The sequence below is a fragment of the Canis aureus genome, chromosome 11 (assembly GCF_053574225.1).
Source record: "Canis aureus isolate CA01 chromosome 11, VMU_Caureus_v.1.0, whole genome shotgun sequence".
NCBI classification, from domain to species: Eukaryota; Metazoa; Chordata; class Mammalia; order Carnivora; family Canidae; genus Canis; species Canis aureus.
Window position 1 is genome coordinate 48739861 of NC_135621.1, and position 24148 is coordinate 48764008.

At 39.2% G+C, this 24148-nt stretch overlaps 1 protein-coding gene across 8 annotated transcripts in view; it reads right to left on the reverse strand.

Annotated features, from left to right (window-relative positions):
• Positions 1-24148, reverse strand: part of THADA (THADA armadillo repeat containing) — a 332898-nt gene that overhangs the window by 156888 nt on the left and 151862 nt on the right. For 6 of the 8 annotated variants that reach the window (XM_077915219.1, XM_077915218.1, XM_077915212.1 and 3 more), the window contains one exon: positions 12676-12741. The exons of the other annotated variants lie outside the window; for them this stretch is intronic. In XM_077915219.1, the coding sequence (XP_077771345.1) occupies positions 12676-12741 (66 nt within the window). The remainder of the gene's footprint in view (positions 1-12675; positions 12742-24148) is intronic. 8 annotated transcript variants of the gene reach the window in all.

The following is a 24148-nucleotide window of genomic DNA, read 5'->3' on the forward strand; positions in this document are numbered from 1 at the left end:
CTGAATACTGAGTCCTTCCACAGAATGTACAGGACATGCAAACACCCAAACCTCTAGACCTTTCACTCCAATTAACCATTTCCATGTTCACTTTAATCTCATATTTACTGAGCACCTCCTGTGTTCTCAGCACTGTGTAACATGAAAATGACACATCTGTCATCATAATACTTGCATCCTGCAATTATATAGCCTTGGCAGTTTATAAAACAGCTGCACACCCATATTTCTCTATCATGCAACATTCCTGCAGGACATGAGGGCATTATAAACCTAAATTAACAGATGAAACATAAAACGAAGCTCAGAGAAGCTAAGTGGACCCTTCAGGATATACAAGCAGTAGCACCCAGAACCACTATCCAAGACTCCGAGATGGAGCCTGTGAGCTATTCCAAGCTGTAGCTCACACCTGGAAATGGAGGGAGCATAAAAATATCTCCCAGCTAATAAAAACACAAGCTTTACAAGTTATGTAGAAAATCTCTAAATGAGTGTGTTGAGTTTTTTGTTTTTAATATTTGTGGGATCATGACAACATTTCAGAATCTAATGTACACTGTGGGTGCTCTCAAAAGAGAAACAGATTTACAAACATATACATGCAATTTCCCATATAATTTCAGAGGTTCATGACACACACCCAAAACCCTTGGGGCAGTGTTTCCCAGACCCAGGGCAAGAATCTCCTGTTGCTCTTTTACATGCAGTGTGACTGCCAGGTATGTGCTCTGCTTTAGAGATAGGGAGATGGAGAACAGGACTTCACTCACAGGAAATCACCAGTCAAGGGGGGAGCCAGACAGATAACCCCATGATCACAAACCAGTAGTACCCATGGAGATACACATGGCTGTGAGCAGCACAGAGAAGCCAAGCAGAAGGGAGAGTTGGAGTGGCTTTCTGGAGGAGATAAAGGACCTTCAAATGAGGATAATACATCCCTCTGGACTTCAGAAACCCTGGGGAAGCCTGAAGAGTTTAGAATATGGTATCCTGAGCAGGCAAGAGTTCTTCTGAGATCTTCCTCCCAGTTCACCTTGTTTCCTAGAGTGGTGGCTGAGCTTTATCCAGGTTTTCCTCTCTATATTTACCCTTAGAATCTGCTCCAATTTTCCTGAAAGGTTTCACAGTTAAGTGGCTGGACATCACCCAAACTGTCTTTGTTCACCCTTATCTCCTAGACGAGGCATTGAGACATCTACTGAGTGCCTAGCACAAGCACACACTGGGATAGGTACCAGAAAATCAGAGAGCAAAGCCACTCCCATGCCCCAGGATCCTACAGTGCAGTGGGAAAGACAGGCCAATCAGTCAGTGCTTCTCAGGGCCACAAGAAGTAAACACAGGGGGTTGTAGTAGATCTAAGGGGAGATACACAGACAAGAGGGTGGATAGTCTGGGAGATACGGTCCAGCTGGGATGAAACAGTGGCTGAAGGAGAGAACATTTGGGTTTGGCCTGTGTCTTTCCCTACATGAACCCAAACCGCCCCTCTTTGTATCCAGACAGAAGGAAGTGAACTGAATTTTACTAAATGCCTACCGTGTACTGTGATTGGCTACTTTAGACATGCTGTTTCATTTACTTCACTGAATCTTCATTTAAGATCATTATCATCATCCCTCTCTTAAGATGAGGAAAGTGATCCCAACATTCTTGAGATCCTAAAAATAGCAAGTGGCAGATCCTGCATTCCAGTTAAGGTCTGTCCACCTGCAAAATCCAGTCTTTCTAAGCCTTGACAATGCGGATGCCTCAAAATTTTTAGCCTTGGAAAAGCTTTGGAAAAGTTCACCCTAGTCACACTGAAGTGTGACTGGCTTATGGAACCATCCAGTCTCTAATTGGTAGAATGTGAAGCACAACAATAAAAATGATGCTGACAATAGCTAACACTTCCTGAGCTTTTTTTTTTTAAGATTTTATTTATTTATTCATGAGAGAGACACAGGCAGAGGGAGAAGCAGGCTCCATGCAGGGAGCCCAACGTGGGACTCGATCCCAGGTCTCCAGGATCACACCCCAGGCTGCAGGCGGTGCTAAACCGCTGCACCACCAGGGCTGCCCACTTCCTGAGTTTCTACAGAGGTCCCGACTTAGTGTTAAAATCTTTGCGTGTATTACATCATTTAATCCTCACAGCAAGGGGCACCCCGGTGGCTTAGCAGTTGAGCATCTGCCTTTGGCTCAGGTCCTGGGGTCCTGGGATCGAGTCCCCCACATCGGGCTTCCCACAGTGAGCCTGCTTCTCCCTCTGTGTCTCTGCCTCTCTCTCTGTGTCTCTCATGAATAAATAAATAAAATCTTTAAAAAAAAAATCCTCACAGCAAGACAGAATGGCTGAGAGAACACTTCTAGGCAATGCGAGGGAAGCATTTTTGAAAGGACTTCATAAGGTTCAGTGACCTCATGTGAATCCCTCATTTCATGAGGATCAGAGTGCCAGACTTCCGAGAAGTCGCAGAATGACTTCACAATCCAGCTAGTATCTCCTTTTACTCTCCCTTACTGACATAATTAATGCTCCTCCAGTTCCTCTGCATTCCCAGACCCAGCTCCAGTCTTATCCTCACTTTCTGGAGGCCAAGCTGCATCTTGTACAAAACAGAAGCCCCCACACTTCTGCTGCTGATGAAGATGATCATCTACCTTTTCTAGATGCCCCTACCTGACCAAGGGGTTGACATCTTGGGCGCTGGGCTGAGTTTAAAGAAGCTATGTGTGACTTACTTCCAGGTCCCTCACCAGATTTACTCAGGAATGCCCTGCCATCATGGTCTGTTTCTCACGCAGCAGGGCCATCCGCCATTGTGGAACGAATGGTCAGCTTTCGATAAAAGTTGCGATAATCCTACCTTGCAGGATATCTCTGCAGGCTGGGTGAGAAGGCAGAGGCTGAGACCTCAGGCAATACTGTTCTAAAAAGAAAAATCTTGCTAACAAGTTGACCTTTGAATAACATGGGTCTGAACTGCACAGGCCCACTAATATGCAGATTTTTTTCAATAAATATATTGGAAAAAATTGGGGGGAGGATATTTGTGACAATTTGAAAAACTCACAGACGAACTATATAGCCTAGAGATACTGAAAATTTTTCAGAAAAAAACAGGCATTGTATACTCTAAGGATACAGTATACAATACATATAACATATAAAACTATGTGTCAGTCAACTGTTCATTATCAATACAAAGCTTCCAGTCAACAGTTGGCTATCAGTTAAGTTCTGGGGGAGCCAAAAGCTACATGCAGATTTTCAACTGTATGCAGTAGAAGGGTCAGTGGCCCTAAGCCTGGTGTTGTTCAAGGGTCAACTGCGTATGTTCCGTCAAACCAACTATTGTTTCATCCTTAGCACCTCTGCCCATGTAATTCGCTTTCACTGGAATGAATGTCCTTTCACCCTCTATACTTGGGGGACCCCTCTTCTTCTGAACTCTGCTCAGGTATCAGGTCTTTTGCAAGAGAGCAGAAACATAGGACAGGAGCCAAGAACATGTCCTGGAATCTAGAAGACCTTAGTTTAAATCCAGGTCCTGCCGCTTACTAGTGTATGACCTTGGGCAGGTCAGTGAACCTCCTAAATTTTTATCTTCAATAAGATGGGCAAGAGAAATAACCTCATAGTGCCCTTGTGAAGCCTAAATGAGTTAAAGCATATGAGACGCAACACCTACAAGTTAGTGATCAGTAAGTGGGAGCTATCGTTGAAGCAACAGGTGGAATACCTCTCAAACTTAAAAGCTTTTTATCTACGGGTACAAACTCCATCTCAACCACTGGCTGAGGACCCAGAGCCCTGCTTATACGTAACAAGCTTCAAGGGCTTATAAAGGCTACCCTTCCCCTTCCCCACCAAAGGAGCTGGAAAAGACGGATGGAAGATTGAGTTTCTTTGGGGGCAACTGGCTAGTTTATGTGAGGCCCACTGCCTTTATTCTTCAGGTCCAGGATCCAAATTGTATTCCATTCTAATCCTGTGTCTAACGCTGTTTCACCAAAGAGTTCTTTTTCCTTTTCATTGTGTATAGTTCTTAGTTTCAAATCTTGCCTTCCTGAAACATGTACATTTGTGTGGGTATGTGTGCATGCGCAAAAGAGAGAAACCACTACAAAAATAAGTTTGTACCAGTGAATCTGAAGAAGCAGACATTTCAGCATGTCCTGTGACTATTAATTATGTTTTTGTTACACCATGTGGCATTCCTGAAGCCCTTCTCCCACATTCTCAGGTGAGTTCAGTACCCATCAAGGTTGCCAGATTCTCTACTTGTCCTTCCTATACCAATTTTCAGTTCATCAAAAGCCCTACACCACCCGAACTCCTTGTTCCTTTTCCTGAAACTCAAACCACTAGCACTTAAAAGTACCATTTACTGTAATCTTGCCCTCTGCACAGCTCATGGATTTCTTTATTCAAATATATTTCTTGGAAGGATAATGGGTTCAGGATTTTTTGAAGTTTGATTTTCTAAAGTCTTTGGTTTGGGTAGTAAGAGGGAAATAAAAGCAGTAGGCAGCAGCTAAGCTAGAAATGGAACATTTCCAGCTTTCCTGGACAAATATATATATGTATATATATGTATCTACAGGCAAAATGCTAAGTTTAAATGTTTATCTACTGGGTAGCTCACAGCAGTAACTGCTCTTTGCAAATTAACTCCAAACAACACAGTAGAACCTTTTTTTAAAAAATGTTTTTATGAAGAAATGCTGACAATAACAAACCACAAGAGAACATCTGAAAACAGCAGCGTGTAACCACCTGGGACAGCCCAACCACAGAGTTAAGCCATAGAAGGCACATTCTCTTAAGATCACCTGCCCTCCACCTCCAAGTTACCAAAGTTTTATGCAGACTGACCAGTCACAGGCTGCTAATCCCAAAGTGGTGAACATGGCAGCTGCCAGGAGCTGGGAATCGGCCTCCATTGCAGTGACACCCCTCCATCTGCTCCTGTAAGAGCTGGGCACAGCATTAGGCCACGTATGTGGCAAATGCACGGAGGCATGAGTGCAATGACAATGGCTACTTGCATCCATGCCATTTCTTTTGGTATTAGGAAATACAGTGAGGGCATTGTCCAACAGGGACAGAAGAAGTTATCTAGGGTGGTACTTACTTCAAAAAGCTCTTTGAATACTGCTCTTTAATTATTTAGAATTACAATCATGTCTTAAATGAAAAGATCATGATTTCTGAATGTGAATCCTTGGTTACTTGTTGAGATCAAAATATACAAAGTGTGAAAATTATACTTCATCTGAAATTTCATTCCATTCTTTCTTTTTTTTTTTTTTTTTTTGCCTAGATAACAATAAATTCAATTTGAAACTGAATTTTTCAGATTCCAACCAAATGGTCTACACAGTTGGGAAGAAGGGGTTTTTCTCTGGAGCAATGAATCGTGGTGTACCTTCACAATGATTTTTTTCCTGACTCTGGGAAAAAACATGAAAAATACTTTATAGCAACAGAAATGCAAAGACTTTGGAAGACTAGAGATTAAAAGGGAATAATTAATTTCAGTCTTTACCCAAAATAAAATGGAGTATTTATGAAGGGAAAAAAATACAGATATATAACATCAAAAGTACAAAAATTTCCAAAACAATGAAAATAATCAGTAGATACAGTTTGAAATTTTGGTATAATCTTCCCTCCCTGTGCACGTGCGGGTTTTCTGACACTGAATCAATAAGCTGCATACTGGTCTACTGGTCTCCTTATGGACAGCTAGAAAAGCTGGATCTACCCTCAGGGCTCCCGGGGCTGGGATAAGCTGTGTGCAGGGCAGGAGCTGAGAGCGGCAGCCCATGTAGACTGAGGGAAAGAGCTGCACATTCTTCTCAAAAGCAAAAGCCCTCATACTGTTTCTTCTCTGGTTCTACAAAAAGCTGAGCGATGAGCACATTCAGGCAGCCAGTGACTCTCTAAAGGGATTGAACATAATACTTGGCTCCAGGATGTCTTCCTTCTTTCCTTGCAGGTAGTCAGAGGTTCAGAGAAAATAGTCCTGAACACGCAGGGTCTCCTTAGAGGATGGTCACTGCTCAAAGGCCAAGTTCTCAAAGCAGTTTTATACAGTTGAAAGTCACTTCATTAAACTTTACAGAGTGTGGATCCATATTTACCATGAGTGGTTTCCAGTTCACAAACACAGGACTGGGTGGTCAACTCAATGGACTACACAAAGGTATAGAGAGAATTTACCTTCTTTTTATTCTAATACATATACGTAAGGGGAACATTTAGAAAGGAATGTTTTTGGTTCAGTTGAAAAAGTTTTGTTTGTTTGTAGCTTTCAAATGTTTTGGAACCCATGACAGCTCTCTATTGCCACATTAAATATAAATGTCTCATTCTGGCATTCAAAGCATCCTCAATCTAGCCCAAGACTGAGTGAGCAAATCACAGGTGCCAAGTAAATCTTGAACCAACAGAACCTGACTTTTCAGGTGACTATATCTAAAAAAATGTTAAAATCTTATAAAATCTAAATATCCTATGAATCAAGTAAGTGCTTAGCATACACTTATGATAATTTTTATTTTTAATTTTTTTCACTTATGATAATTTTTAAATAAACACTTTTAAATACGAACAGCTTTATGAACTTCCCTTTTGACAAGAATTTGTTAGGTTTTTGAAGGACTCCAATACCCAAGACTAAAACCCAAGAAAAGAAAAAAAAAAAGAAGGTAGGATCATTCACTATGTGTCTGCTAGATTTCAGGCAATATGCTAGATATTTTTGAATATATTATGAGATTTTTTAGTACTTATATAAACCCTTTAAAATAAGTATATAATACTATATAAATATATGTAGGTTTTTGCTCTAGATGGTCTAGTGGGAACATGTATAGAATGATGAGTTATCAAATAAAATGTAACCACAATTAAATAAATTGCATTGTGCCAATTTCTTTCATTTATGGTAATAGAGGTGTAATCCTCTGTAAGCAATTTATTCTACTTAATCCCACTTGTTAGAAATCATATTTGCAGACCCTATACATAATGAATTGGTGGCCTAGAAAGGTTTCCTACTGCTCCAAATAGTGTTTTACAAAATGAAACCTAAAGCTTTATAGTATATTATCTTTAAGGAAGGCAAACTAGTCACCAGGACACAATAACTGACCCAAAGTCATCCAGCAAATGAGTCTTTGTAGCACAACCATCAACCAGAAGTTAACAAAGAACCCCATATCAGACAGGCACAGACTCCCCAAAGATTGTGGCAGTGTCTTCTACTGACCTCGATCAATACTGAACCTCCGGTCAAATCATCTACAGTCATTTAAAGTATAGCATTTATTTAGAGACAAGTTCAAAATGTCCAAGAATAGAAATCCTTAACATTTTTAATGACAAGAAGAGACACATGCAGGTCAGTACACTGGCTCTTCGTTGGCTTGGAAAAAAAATAATACACATAATAATCAGCTTTAAGTGACGATTATGACGGAGTAAAAGCTGCTGTGAGTAGAAACTCTCACATGGGCCCCGTGGTGTCTCTGGAGTGAGGCTACTTTTAAGACATCCTCAGAGTAAAATATTAGCATCTAGCAATGTGGCCACAGGCAAATTACATAATGTCTCTTCATAGCCTCATCTGTAAAAGGAGATTAGAATAAGTGATCTCTAAGGTCCTCTTCAATAATTGAATCCTACAATTCAATGGACATTTAAACATCCTAGGCAGATAGCTATCTTCTTATTTTAAAGTATCTTTATGACCTCTCTTGACTTGTTCCATTGCTTAATCTCATAATAATATTGATGCCAATAATAAAAGTTTTATGTCTAACACTACCCACACTCAATCTTTCTAAACTTGGAGCCAATTTTCTCTCATTTGAGCTTTTCTGTAGTTGGAGAACAAATGACCAGTGTTTTCGACACACAGGAAAACCCTTCATTAACTGTATTGGAATCCTGTCATTAAATCACCCCTTGCTCTTCCCTTCCGCAGGCTAAAACCACCCAACTCCTTTAATCAATGTAGAACTTCTTCTCTAGAATCTAGTTAATTATTTTGCCTCTACAAAGAGTTAAAAGAATCTTCCCAATACTATCAGCTAAAACAATGATTTGTGCTACTGCATTGTGAGAGAAATTTAGAAATCTGAGCATTTCTTCGGATTTGATTACTCTCCAGAGATTGCAATTTGTTTTTGCTAAGGCCAATTAATGCCCCTGAATGACCCTCGTATGTTTCATAGCAACATTTCAAGCTAAAGTCAGAGAGACCGAATTTAAAAAAACCATAAAGTACATGGAAAGTTTTGAAAAATTCCAAGAAACTGCATATTTGGGGCCTGAAAAAAAAAAGAGCACCAAAAAGCAAGGAATATTGAGATGTTAGCAACAGACCTACCCCAGGGAAGATTCCTTCCTCAAATGAAGACTGCAATTAGGTAAATTGAGTCATACATCAGCAAGCCTACAGCATCCAAACAGACCATTGCCAGCCCTATTTTTGAATACCTTCAGGGAAAGTTTTACATCCTCTTTTGGTTGCCCCAATGCCCATATTAGTGTCACAATCACAAAGTACTGATGTATAATTATACTCTTTCCTGCTGCAACTTAATTTCTTTTTGCTGGTTCTATATTCCAGGGAAATTAATGAATCTACATCTAAAAGCACAACTTTCTGACTTGCACCCAAAATATATTCTGAATAATAAGAAAACAACCGAATTAAAAAACAAAACAAAACTCTGAACTGACATGTCAACAAAGAAGATATATGGATGGCAAATAAACACAGGTAAAGGTGCTCAACATCCTTTGTCGTTAGGGAAGTTCAAATCAAAACCACAATGAAATACTACTTACACACTCACTAGAAAGACTAAAATTAAAGACTGAGCATATCAAGAGTTGACTGGGATATGGAACAACTGCAACTCTCATCCTTTGCTGGTGGGAACATAAAATGGTATATCACTTTGGAAAACATTTGACATATAAAGTTAAACATATGCCATCCATACAACCTACTCATTCCACTCCTAGGTGTTTATGCTAGAGAAATGAAAACATGTCAATCCAAAGACTTGTACATGAATATTCCTAGTACCCTCATTTGTAAGAGTCAAAACAAGATATAGCACAAATGTCCAGCAACAGGTGAGTCTGTAAAAAAAAATTGTGGTACATCTGAACAATGAAATACTATTTAGTGATAAAAGAGAACAGACACACATAATAACATGAATGACTCTCAAAATTAATATGCTGAGTGATAAAGCCAGGCAAAATAGATTGCATACTGTAGGAGTCCATTTATATGAATGGAAATTATAAAATGCAAATTAATCTATGGTGATAGAACACAGGACAGCTGTTGCCAGGTGAAGGGAGCAGAGTGGCTAGAGATGGTTACAAAGAGGCACAAGGAAACCTTTGTAGGTGATAGATATGTTCACTATCTTGATAGGGTGATGGTTTTATGGGTGTACAAATTTATCAAATAGTACAAATTAAACACGAACATGCATTTTATTTTACACCAATTGTACCTCCATAACGTTGGTTTAAAGAGTAACCTTTCACATACCTTAGAAAAGTTACTAAGCTATCCACATCCCATCTGGTTTTCCTTCTCTGTTTCCAGTTCCACTTGTACAACATCTCTAGTCTTCCCTTCCTCAGATCAAACAGGCCCAGCTATTTCCTTTGAACTTTTATGACCAGAATTAATTTTTCCTTATGCTCTCTTAAATAGTCAAATCAATAAACACTGAAATTCTAACAATTAATCATATAAGAATAAAAAAAGAAAAAAAAATTTTTTTTTTCTGGAACAATGTTCCAAATCAACATGTTGTTCTAGGACAGGCTTAGAGAGATTAAGTGACTTGCTCAAGCTTAGAACAGGAGTGAATGAACAAGCTGATATTCAAAATCAAATCTGTCTGCCTCTACTGTGTGGGCTAGTTGCAAAAACTAATGTGCTTCAACTATGAGACCTTTTTACCATCATAGGATTGAAGAGCAGTAACACATATTAAAAGAAATTCAATTTCATTACACTTACATACACTTGACAACTCAAACCATACAACTGAACAACATCAGATTTGTTGGGCCAGCTTTAATAAACACATCTGCATTTAGCAGTAGGATTTTCCATGTGGTTATTAAGGTTAAACAGATTTTTCCCCCCATCTTGAGTAGATTAAACCTGCTTCCTAATATCTTTTTTTTTTTGTTATTTTAATAATTTGCTTATTCCATAGTGAAAAGTCAAATTTCAACTCATCCCAGTTTGAATCATGTCAATTACTGAGAAAACAGAAGCCAAGTTATTTAATATAGTCCAAATGAATACACAATGGAGACCACTGTGCAAAGTTTAAAGATGAAACAAAACTGATCACACACACACACACACACACACACACACACACCCTACTACTAATTAAAAATATACTAGTGTTACAACTATACAATTTCAGTGGTGGTATTATCTTTGTTCGGAAGCAAGGTACACTGCTATATGACTGAAGCTCTCCAGCATTTAATTAGGTTATTAATTATAAGGAGAATCACATTACCTTTAAGTCCTTCCTTGGATCGTGACTATGGCTTAATACATTAATTTCACGGTGATTGTACTTTAAGATGAGGAGCATGTCAATAAAGAATTCTGGCCACATCCTCCAACAAGTACACGTGACTAAAGGTTTGGGCTGTGACACAGTTTGATACATTCACTGGAAAAAAAAAATCACTAATTCTCACTGCTAATTTTAGTGGCCAAGAGATATTTTACATTGCATTTCAAGTAAAAGTAGCATTCCAAGGAATCTTTACAGAAGATATACACATGAATATAAGAAGAAACAAGAAAATTAAGTGGCACTTATTTATTTCCATTTGATTTTAATAAATTAAGCCTCATTTATTTCCATTTGATTTTAATAAATTAAGCCTCAATTCTGTATCATCTTACTTCCAAGCTTCCCTCCTTGACCATCGAAGAAGAAGAAGAAGAAGAAGAAGAAGAAGAAGAAGAAGAAGAAGAAGAAGAAAGTAGTAGTAGTACTAGTAGTAGTAGTAGTAGTAGTAAAGTCAGTGCAAATTATATGAGTCATTCTTCAATCATGCCAAGGATATAACCTTCAACCTAAGATTAAAAATAAAGCGCTATGTGTGAAACTCAATACTGTTTAACTTCTGGGTGCTAAGATCTAATAAATATAACATTTCAAAGGAAAATTAAACAATCTGGATCATTTCCATTCATCATCATGATTTCACCAGTAGATTTCTATGGCTTTGGCGACATTTGCTAATATTTAGATCCTGGGTAAGCTGGTGGAATTTGCCATCACTTTGTTTATAATCAGTATCGCCAGTTCGTACAAGGCACCGAAAAGTCCTCCACTCTCCTATATACTTCAAAGCATTTCATTTATTATTTAAATGATCATTCTGACAAAACCATTAGTCAAGAAGAAAGCAAAGAAATCTTGATTTTTAAGGTGGAGATTTTTAAAGATGCATCTTCCACATTAGTCTGCTTTAACCACCAATGCTATTTCTGGCAAAACCTTTATTTCCGATAAGAAAACTTTTTTAAAAAAATCCAATTTTTCTTACCTATAAGAAAAGGTCAGGGCTTATTTTTACTGGTTTCACTCAAAATGAGTTTTATATATTTTAAATTTACTTTAACTTCTTTGTAGGCCCCTATATTTTCTTGCTTTTTCTATGGAAAATACCAAATTTGAGAAAAGTATTGCTGAAGCCATGATTAATGTCTCACAACTTCCTTCAATTTTTTTTTTTATTATTTTTTTTTATTATTTATTTATGATAGTCACACAGAGAGAGAGAGAGAGGCAGAGACATAGGCAGAGGGAGAAGCAGGCTCCATGCACCGGGAGCCCGATGTGGGATTCGATCCCGGGTCTCCAGGATCGCGCCCTGGGCCAAAGGCAGGCGCCAAACCGCTGCGCCACCCAGGGATCCCTCACAACTTCCTTCAAAAGATGGCAGGAATGAGGGCATATGCACACACTTACACAGGATAAAAGAAGCATCCTTTGGTCAGGGTTCTGAGTTCAAATGGGCTTCCAGGGTTAACAACAAAAAAAAGTTTCAGATTTTTTTTTTAAGATTTTATTTATTTATTCATATGAGAGAGAGAGAGAGAGAAGCACATATCCAGGCAGAGGGAGAAGCAGGTTCCATGCAGGGAGCCTGACATGGGACTGGATCCTGGGTCTCCAAGATCACACCCTAAGCTGAAGGCAGCACTAAAACGCTGAGCCACTCGGGCTGCCCAGAAGTTTCAGATTTGGAATAGGGTTATACTTGTATTTCTTTTTTTTCTATCCTGAAATTCATACCACAGCTAGGTCACCAGGGAACATGTTTGCAGGGCTTGAGAAGTTTTTTGGCTGAGCAAAAAAAAAAAAAAAAAAAAAAGGCAAAATGTCACCCTCAAAAAGAACCCCATCACTAGTAAAGCTGAAAGAACTGGCTGAGTCACAGGTCAAGAGCCTTGTAACAAAAATGGGTTGGGCTCAGGACAGAACCTAACAGGAAAGCATAAGGTCAGATGCAAGTTTAATTTGGTGAAGAAACATGTGCTTGACCACTTAATGACTGCCAGATACCACAGAGGAGGTTAACTTACCTACCTAATACTACTTCTGGTCAAGGAACATTTCAGTGCTACTCTTTGAGAACCAGAGCAAAAGATGCCACTATTCAAAAAAAAAAAAAAAAATAGATGTTACTCTTCTAGCCATCAAGAGACCTTATTCCCCTGTTTTGTTACCTCTGTGGAAGGAAAGTGGCAATAGTGGTTTAGAATCATTTTCCAGATAGGGCTCTTTCAATGCCCCAATTTCCCAGTATGTCCATATCATGGCGGCAAAACAGTTTCTTTATCCTGTGTTCATTGAAGGGCTCTGTCCTCACAATCTCACAGCTCTTAAAAGGGTGAATAATGTCTTACATGCAACAGAAATTCCATTCAAAATAAAGCAGACCATGCAGCCCAACCCTTTGGTATTTCTAACTGTGACCAAAGTACTGGCGTTGCCAGGAAGCAAGCATTTTTAATTAATTAATTAATTAATTTTTATTATGGTAAAATAGAGATAACACAACATTTGCACATTTTTAAGTGTACAATTCGGTGGCATAAAGTACATTTTCCAAGCTGTTTTAGGACATTTTAGACTCTGGCCTCAATGTCTAGGTACTCAGTCATTCACTGGTTGATACTCCTATCTTCACATAGATAAATGTCATTCTATTTCCAGGTAACTTCTTGGCTAAGTATTCAAAGTCAGAGTTCACTCAGCACACTAGGGTTTGCATGCTTGAGGTGAGGAATGAAGCACCAAACTCAAGCCTTTGTCCATTTCCTTCCAGATTGAAGATAGAAACTCTGATATTCTCTTCCTTGCCATTAAACCTTTTGGAAAATAAGGAACCCACTATTCCCTGACCTTTGGGATTCTTAAAAACATCAGACTGCAGTTCAGAACACAGACAAGAAACTATCCAAGGAAAACATGCCCCCAAAAGAACAGGATACAAACAGAGCTGTAACTAGGTAATTAATGGTAGGGACTTAATTCCCCTCACTTCACTTCTCTGATAACAATCTGGTATTTTATCAGCAGGGTCTTTTATCTGGAAGGATTCACTGTGTTCTGCTGCCTGGAACTATTCTGGGAAGGGACAAAGACCAGCTTTCATCTTGGAAAGGAAATGGAACCACATCTAGAAGGATAAGGAAGAGTCAAAGCTGTAAAAAAAAAAAAAAAAAAACACCAGAAAAACACCTCTAAGTCTTCCCCTGCCAGAAGGGAGACATAAATAGAAAATACGAGAGCAAATCCCAGTAGGGAAGAAGTCACCACAGTCCTTGCCCAAGCCACATGTGTGAAGGTGGCAACATGTTTTCTGCCTTAGTTTCAAGTTTTGCATCCTCTTCCCCCATCTGCCTTACCCTATTCCCAACACTTCACCCAACCAATGTCTTCTATTACTCTTCCTGTCAAAACCCAGGAAACTTAAACTAAATCGTACTGTGGTATAACTAATAATTGCTTAAAAGTAATATGCTTCACAGTGTTATTTCCATTTCAGAAGGGATCGAAACCATATACTTAAGTAATGAAAATCTACCTGTGCAACTTCCAAGTTCAGCTCAAAATGGAGAAGGCACCTGAGAAAATTGGGCGAGTAGAAGGTACCTCTTAAGACTTCTGAAATCATTTCAGACAGGTTTCAACCACTCTAGGAGTAAAGCTGGTCTGAGTGAATGGCTACGGTGGGGTCAGAATCTGGCCCTGTGAGTGGCTTCATTCCTAAGGGGAAAACGGATTGCTAGGGAGTTCATATTAATAAGCAGCAGAAAGCATTCCTTTATTTTCCCTCCACACATGGCCATTCCACTCAGACCTCATAACATGTCATGGATTGGTGGTAGAAGGACTTGGGAAAAGCAGGGCTTTGAATTCTCCAACCTACTTAGAATCAGGGATATTTACCCAGGGTTGAGCCAGGGTGGCTGATGAGTTCCAAAAGCCACAGCCTGGGGCTTATAAAGCCAGAGCATAGCTTGCCTTGTGATACTGCTCCCTTCTGTCAGGCTGTGAAGCAATCCTGCGGAGGCCCCTTGGTTCTATTCAGGGCCCTCATGACAGACAGTTCACAGTAGCCCAGACAAGGGGACGGTGCTAGGAAGCCTCTCTGCTGGCCAGTTTTCAGCGGGGACTTCTATCAGGACATGGCATTCTAAAGCTGCTACTTTCGGGATGTGTTCAACCATGCAGCAGAATGCAAATCCCTCTTTAGTCTTTTCAAGTTTTCCCTAAGTCCGGTTTTTATTGTGGCTATGAATTAAATTCTGATGTCTTAAATCATGCAGAAAGAAAAAGTGGGCAAAAGTGATTGAATTATATTAATTATATAGCATTAGAGCTTAGCCAGAAAACAAGAATTACATTTCTTAAGTTTCTCTTCACTGGACTTATGCAGGTTATAGTAGTATTAAATGAATTTCACTTTTTTTTTCATCCAAGCTGAAAAGAAGCTGAGCCTTAAACTCTGGTTTATAGGAAAAATGTTCTTCTGGCCAAAAAAAAAAAAAAAAAAGAATAGAATAAACAGTTAAGCAAAAAACAAACCCACACTACATACCCATCACCCAAAAGGACAGCCTTAAGGGACTCACTTGTTTAGTATTCAAAAATATTTTCTACCCACTGCTTTGTAAATTATTTTCTTGTCTGTGTGACACATCCTTCAGTAACAATTCAGCTCTTCCTTGGTTACCTAGATATATTTCCATAGTTTCTACCCAAACAGCCTTTTCCTGTTGCGATTGTAATAATAAAAAAGGAGATACTTATTTACATAGCAGCACCCTTCAGGCAAATATATTTTTGTTAAGGCTCAGGACATTGTAGAGACCAAAGAGAAAAATCTCATTTGAGTGTGTGTGGGCCCGCCTAATTTTAATTTTGCAGTTATTTAGACTTAGGACCAGCTTAAGTTTACCTTTGAGACTGAGAGTTTTCATTTAAATTTAGGAGAAATGTGGCCATCTCTTGGGGACTGGTGGCCAGGACACGAACATACCAGGCCAAGAATTCTGTGATACAAAAGAAAAAAGAAAAAAAAAGAAAAGAAAAAAAAAAAAAAAAACCCAGGGGGCTGGGTTTAGCTCTCAGTATGCTTTCCAACAGGTTTTGGCTAGGAGTCTTTGGTTAGTGAAGGAGGGAGGTGGGACTGTGCATATGAAAAATGTGAAAGTGAGAAGCAAGGGTGGGGTGGGGATTTAAACCCACCTCAGGGGCTCTGTACTGTGGGTTATGGACCAGTATAGTAACCAGATGATAGTTATCCACCCATGGGTGTAGTTCCCGAAAGTTACTATATGCAGTTTGGAGTAATGAAACTTTCATTTCATAATAGGCAGTAGTCTGAACATGGATTCAGACTGGCCATTTTTCCAGATAAGTTTAGAATTACCACAGAAGAAAACCTTGACAATTTTTAAAAATTTCAACATGTGCTGGATAGCCTGGAGATTCTGTTTCCTTCCAAGAGAATAAAAAGAGGATGATCAAGTAAGCTACTGTGTGTCAAAGTCTTATATACATGTTTGTTGCTGTATTTTTTTTCCTTTTTCTTTCAACAACTCTGAGGATTTTCAAAGTTATGCAAAGTTTCAAACGTGGAAACCTAACATGGTAGAGACAAATGAAAAATATATTCTCTAATAGTTAAAAAGTTATGCATAAGGAGCTGTCCACAAATAATCTCATTAAGACTTTATGCTTCTTGGGCCTCAAGATACATTTTCTTCTTTGCTAAGACACTAAAACTGTGCAATGACCCATGATTTCCTATTATAAGGAAAATTTCTTTTGTAAGAAATTCGTAGTATTTCTCAAGAATCTCAGAACTTCAGTTGAGCCAGTTTTATTTAGCAACCTGTCATAACCACTTGGGCTTAACTGCAAGCTTTTTCTTCCTTATCTGCTGATTTCAGATTAGAAAATGTGACCACTGCCAAAGCAATGCCCAAGGTGGGTGGAGGGAGGAGATCTCAAGGAAGCAAAGTTATTTAAAATTGCAGGTTAATTTTGGCATGTTGAGAACTACCTTGCCACGTGGCATCATAAACAGATGAGTAGAAAGGCATACTATGGTGTTAAGTACTGGTGTAGCTAGGGAGTGGCAAAGAGCCTGGGTTTCAGAGCCAGACTGCCTGGTTCAAATCCCAGCCTTATCATTTCTTAGCAGCATGACCTAGGGCACGTTTCTAAACCTTCTATGGCCCAACTGGGCTTCTCTGTAGAATGGGGATAATAACATTATAGACCACATAGTGTTATGATGATTAAATGAGTCAGTAGGTGTCAAGTCCTAAAATAATGCCTGGCCCATAATAAACATTTGTTAATTATTATCATTTATCACTAATTTGATGGAAAAAAATCAGAGCCCAAAGAAAGGTGCCAACACCCGTCACTTGAGGTATCAAACTGATCATCGCCGGTATAAGAGAGAAAGCAAAAAAAAAAAAAAAAAGGCAAATCATTTCAAACTTACTGGAGGGATATTAAAAGTCAATGAAATTTTAAGCCAATGTTTCTTTGTTACTGAGTACACATGAACACAGTCAATGACATCAGGAGGATCCTTGTATATCCTGAGTCCTGATTCAAACATGTTTCCTATCAAGAGGTCTTCTGACTACAGCTGGCCAGGTGGAATGCAACGTTAGATGTTGTATGAGGCCCTAAGAGATGGCTGTCCGAGTCTTAGGGTGCAGAGGGATTCCTGGGGGCTTATTTTGAAATTGCCAACTTTCAGACACTTCTCAGGTATCTATGGGACACGCAGAAGAAGTTGGCCAACAGAACACTGAATCTATGAACCCATACAAGTTCTAGATCTAGGTCATCACTACATGTGAGGAACAACTCCAGACAGTGCATGCAAAGTGAAAATGAAGAGGGCAGAGGGAAGGGCAAAGAGCCACATCAATATTTGGGAGGCAGCAGGAGGAAGGGGTTCTCCCAGAGGGGAAAGATGTAATGGCCAAAGAAGGCCAGAGAGGAAAGAGTGTCACAAAAAAGGGAGCATGCAATAGTGTCAAATTCCAGAGAAAGGTAAAGAACAATGAGCGCTGAAAAGCATCCAGAGGCTTCTGGGACTAGGTCACTCCTATTGCACCTTTGTAAGGGCAGCTGCAGTGAAGTGGTGGCAGCAGCATCTCAGCTGCAGTAGTTTAAGGAATGAATAAGAGGGGAGGGAGTGAAGTCTAAACACAGAAAACCTTTTCCAAGTGTCTGGCTATAAAACAAGAGAGAGAACTATGGTGGGAGGTAGAGTGGGTGCCTCCATGGAGAGTCTAGGGCTGTTGGCCTCTATTTTCTCTTGCACAGGGGAGGTGATGAAAGTGAGAGTTTGGGCAATGACACGAAGTAGGCCCTCAGCAAATGTATGTATGTATGTATGTATGTATGTATGTATTTATTTATTTATTTATTTTGATCAGCAAATGTATTTAATGGACAGATGAACTGGTGACGAAGAACACTCACAAAATAAAGTGAAAGACAAGAATAAATGGCGAAGAAGGGGATATCTGTAACTGGTGTCGGGGGTGGGGGCAAGATGAGCCCCTTGAGGCAAGAGTCTCAATGCTCAAGATGAGTGAGGAAAATAAAATGCAAAGGAAAAAGTAAAAGAATATGAGGATGAATGTATCTTGTGCAGCTGATGTTACTAATGCAACTTGTTTTAACTAGAAGATTATAAATAGACTGGTAAGGGTCAAGGCCCAGAGGAGAGGGAGGAAAAAACTGTGCCAGTCAGGGAAAGATATTTCAAACATGCTGGGTCATTATTTTCCCCTGTCCTCATTTTAAGCCTACTATAATTCATCTACTCTATTCCCTAATTCGTATTTGCTGCCTAAAGAGAAAGACATACATTTTTTTATCTTACAATATTCCCTACCATGTAGGATAAGATGACTGCCTATCAGTTGACATTTGGGGCTTGCTACCATCAAAGCCTTTAATTCAGCATTTAAAATGCCTGCTGAGCACCTTGGCTACAATTCTTAAGAAAATAATTAAGACCAAGGAGATAAAAGCTCCTTAGGGAAAGATATCATTAAAATATTTTAATATGTAAATATTACTGTTTGTAATACTTTTTCTACTACTATTATTATTTTCATGTGCCTTAAATGTGTAATTTAGAACAAATACCATCCTTTAATAAAATTAGCAGTCTCTATCATTGGTTTCTCTTGTTAGGCAGCAAATCAAGTATTTTGAGAATTTCCTGGGTCACCCTTGATTCAAGTGAAAGCAAAGCTCTTTATGATGACTTCCAAGTTATGAATCATAGGACTCTATCAATCTTTCCCTTGTTGGATCTAATCATCTACAGAGTAGATAGTCTGACTTTTCTCTTGTCTTGCGTGAGCTACTAATCACTATGGGGAATTTCTAAAGGTCCTCAAGATAGTGGCCTGAATTCTCTTATTCTTTTCCTGCCTTGCTACTTGGGAACACTTCCTGAACTTCTCCAAGAGCACTAGTGCTCTTCCCCTTGTTTATAAGCCCTTGGTCCTTAGTGTATCTGTCACACAATTCAGTGGTTAAAATTCAGTACATCAGGTGCATAAGCATGGGTTTTATCTCACTAGCTAGACTGTAAGTTCCTCAAGGATGAAGACCTTTTTTTACTTTGCATCCTACCCAAGATCTAATACTAGCTAGGTATGCAATGTATGTTTAACAACTACTTTGTTAATCTATTAACTGATTGGATTCTAACTTTTAGAGTGAATGGCATCAATAGGCCATGGATTATCATCATTGTCAAAAATTTCACCTAAGAATGAAGCTGTTTGCAGATCAAATCACTTGTTCTAACATGACCTGAATTGGCCCATTAAAGTAACAGATAACACTTGAAGAAAAGCTGGTCCCTACAAGTTTTGTTTTTTTAGCTTGCTTTGTCAATGCATTCCATAAGAGGTGAACTCCTCATTCCTTTTGCTCAAAAACATATTTAGAAAATAGTCTTAAAGAGATCTGGTCCCAGAAATGAAGTTGGCCAGGCCCCTCTCTAGGAACTAAGAGATAAAAATCAGTGACAGATGACAGAGTATCCTTTTATGTCAGTACTCTTTGCAAAAAAAGCCACACAATGCCGGAAACATGATTTCATTCCACATGTTGAACCTTAGCTACCCCTGGGTAGAAGTCAGAAATTCAGGAGGCCGTAAGCACAGCATCCCAGAATAAGCACTAGGTAAAGCAAGACCACAGTAAAAAGGAGACGGAGTAGGTAGCTACCTGAACTGTGATTTTACCAGCATTAGGAAACAACCTTCCAGTCTCTGCTTTTTAGATCCTCCCTCCTCTCTGTTAAGGTCCCAAACTCCAACACCAACTTTCATTGCTATACTTCAAAACATATGTCTCTGTAACACAACAAATAGCCCCAAAGAAGCTAATAACTAGGGTCACTTACACATCTATATGGAAGGAAGGAGTGGGCACAGGTTTGGTTTATAGACAAGGAGGAAAAGGGAGCAGCTGGAAAAATCTCTGAGCAGAACTGAACATGCGCACCTTGACAATCTTGCCCACCTTGACAATCTTACCCAAAGCCTGACCTGGTATCAGAGTCACACTAGTGAAACCAGAGGTCAGAGTTTCCACACATTCATGGGATGGCAGTTCCCTTCTTTCATCCAACCACAGCTAGCAGATAGGGATAGTATAGGGACATTCCTAACCTTTAATCTCAATCTCAAAGGCGCACGGAATTTAGCAGTAACCACAGGAGCGGTAGGGTTCTGGTCCTCTAGCATGGCCAAGTGGGAACAAGTTCTATATTAACAGCACCGGCAAAGACCTATTCCCAGCTATCTCTTCTTATAATGGGCTAGGCTTCAGGACTCTTGTATTCTCTCTATAAGCATCTCTGTTCAACGAAGAGCATTCAGGAAGTTTGGACAGCAAAGAGTTACCTATTTTAATCACTTTTCAGAAAAGCATCTCTCTGACTTTTCTCAAAATACTCAGATGTAAAAAAAAAAAAAAAAAAAAAAAAACTCAGATGTTCCTTGTACTTGTCAGAAAACAAATGTGGTTTAAGCCAACATCTGGAATAGAGAAAAAATATAGAAACCACAAAAAAAGATAATTAAATTAATAAGGAATGCTTTTCAGACATAACATCCCATAGGCCAAAAAAATGTTTTCAGAACTATCTGGGACAAAGTTATAGAAGTTACTTAGAAGCTAAATTTAAACAAATTAACTGCTGGAGGGCACCATGTAGCACCAGACCACTGTAGCCTTGTGGGCCATGCCAAAAATGGCACCCCAACTTCTTTTCTTTGGGAGACAGAGGAGCCCATAAATAAAAATGTACAAATGACATGTTACAGGTTCAGAGGCTTACCATGTCCTTCACTGCACATTTAGAATTTACAACTGAGTCGTTTGGCTGTTCCAAAATAAGATATCTCAAAAAGATGCCCTGTTGGTCATTTAGTTCAGATGCACTGCAGAAAGCCCAGCATGTGATCAGTTTTCCTTGAATACTTTCAATGACCAGCAGCTCAGTGTTATGGAAATCTGTTGATTCCCTTGATGGAGAATGCTAACTTTCACAAAATTCTTCTTTATATTAAAATCTGAAATCTATCTCTTACTTTCCCATTGGGAGCACAAGAAAGAAATTATGTGCCTTCTGCCATATGGCAGCCTCTCAAGTATGTAAAGACCATTACCATGTTGCCTCTAAGTCTTTTCCAGTTTAACTATTTCCAGATGTTTAGCTTCCTCATCTTGGTTATCTCCTCTGGATAAATATTAGTTTATCAGTGACCCTCCTAAAATGGGAAGCCCAGGGCAGAGTAACAGAATAAGCAAATGATGTAGGTTTAATCTGATGGCACAGTTCAGAGAAACCATAGTCTTCACTATCTGGAAACAGCAACTGTGTCACACTGCTTCCTCAGGACTCACCAGGAAATCCTCTTTCCCAAGATTTTTTCATAAAAACTGTTAGGGAGCCAGACAGCTCTCATCCTGTATGTACACAATCTTGACTTTTCTTGAGAAAATCAGAGTATGACATATCTCTATTAACCAACATCTTGATAATCTCAGCCCATCAATCCAAGGCTATTTTGAATCTCATTTTTAAAGTATGGACAATGTCAGACATATCAAATAAAAAAGAGTATCTAGAATAACATGACAATCAACCGCTTGCCCGGAATCTAGCTTAAGAACACATCAGAAATAAAACCAAAGCTTCTAGTATATGCTTCCTCCAGTTTATCCCCTTCTTCCCCAGCCACACAGAAAGAATGGCCACTAGCCTGATTTTGTGTTTGTCAATCCCATGCTTAAAGACTATTTTGAAAAAAAAGAAAAAAAAAAAGACTATTTTGAATTTTGATTCCATCACCATTAATATTTATGTTATATACAAACCTGATAAGCATGCAATCTAGGTGCATTCATTTAAGTAAGTAATTCACATGTTGAATTAAGCAACATTGTCATCATCTATCAGGCTGATAATACCATTGAAACAGTGAGGTAACTCAGGCAGGACTCATTTTTATTCAACCTCAGCAAACAAACTGTAAAGCTCTTGCAAGTAATACAATGAATGATCCAGTCTAAAACAATCAGTATCAATACAATTGTTTGGTCACTGGTAAAATACACCTATATGCCTTTCCCCTTCTCTTTTGAAAATCCTTCTCCAAGCTCCCAGCAGAACATGGCTAGCCCACATTTCCCCCAAATTACTGACATGGTTCTAGGCTCACATGTACCTGAGGCTATAAGTTACCTGGGTCCAGGGATTTGCCTTCATCAACAGGACAACACAGTGCTCTTTTTTTTTTTTTTTTTAATCTTCTCCCCTACATCTGGCTTCAGGGCCTTCCTTCCAGCTAACTCGTTGGGACAAGCCAAAGCAGGAGTTTTAAAAGTCTGCCCTCTTTCTATCACCATCAACCCCTTTTTCTCTACAGAATTTTTCTTAAAAAACAAACCAAAGGGCCTTTTATCTGTCATTTTGTAAGCAGTATCAGCCCCACTAGACAATCTGAGAGCCTGAAGCACACAGGGGCCCTCCTATTTTTGCCATAATAATCTGGAAGGCTTGCATATATAGATAGTTCTCTGACTTTCAGCAAAAAAATGACATCTCCCTCCTTTCTTCCTTCTTCCATTCTTATCAATCCAGGCTCCTCTCGTTTGGCGCTAAAGCCTACAGCAGGATAGCTGTGAAGTGGGCCTCCAGAGCAGTTTGCTGGACAGCAGTCAGGGGTAAGGGGCTCAGAAGCCAGGAAATACTTCGCTTATAGGCTCCTGAAGCCAGAGAGGACCTAGGTAATATTCAATACTTTGATAGATAAGGAAACAGAGGGTCAGTGAGGTGAAGTCAAAATAAAGGGAAATGTCCAGAGTTCATCCTGGAACACAAGACCCCTCAAAGGGCCAGTAAAACACAAGACCCAGCTGAGCTGGGTAACCAGTGGGATATGAAATGTGGCTCCAACACAGGAGGACTAGGAGTCCCTAAGTACTTCACAGATACACCAATCTGCTATGTCTCAATTCGTGATTACTTTCATTTCTAGCTTAATAATTCAGTCCCTGTGCCCAAACCTGGTTGAGGCAGAGAAGGGAACCAAAGAACAAAAACAAACCAAAAACCCAGAATGGCTTCTGCATGGAAAGAGGTTAAGATTTATTTGGAGAGAAAAAGCACCAAGCACAAAAATTACAGTTATGTATGTTACAGCAGTGATGAATAGTAGGATAAGAGGTTAAATAACAAATGCTATAGCCATTCAGAGAGAACGATGAACCAGGGGTGAAATGAAGAGAAAGGGAGAAGGGCAAGTCTTCCTTCCCAGCAATGTTTCAACTGTTCTCTGCCTGTTTATGTCTCTGTAAAGCAAAGCCTACCCTCTACTTATCTACAAGGATTCTGAGAAGACAGAGCAGAGAGAAACGTGCCCTGCAGCCTTGAAGAGGAGTTCCTGGTATTACAATTGCAAGTGAAGATAGAAGCCATCTACCGTCTCCTGTAAAAACCCCAACTCTACACTATGGAAAACAAGTTCCTTCAACTCCACAACCTGGGAAAGGGGTAATGTGGTAATCCTTGAATTATGTAACTTTCAAGGACAAGAAAACAAGGGCCAATGTTATTTCTCAATATCACAGGCTTAAAAGGCCTAACTCAGTTTTTATACCTTCTACCCTTCCTCCCTTTTTAAGACTGGTACAATCCAAAGATCCTATGAAATATTTTTTAAATGTACAAAACATGCATTTTCCTTTTTTTTTTTTTTAATTCTTGGTTAGATTTTTCAACATCTCAATGAATAAAAGTGTCCACAGCATAGGTCCCCATGGGTGATTTCCACAGCCACGTATTTAAGATTGTATAGTTATTAGCACTTCAGTATTTTTCAGAGAAAAGAACAGCAGATTTCACCAAAAAGTTCTCAACAGTAAACAATGAAATGATTTGAGGAAAGACATACTGAAAGTCATTTGCAATGAAGAT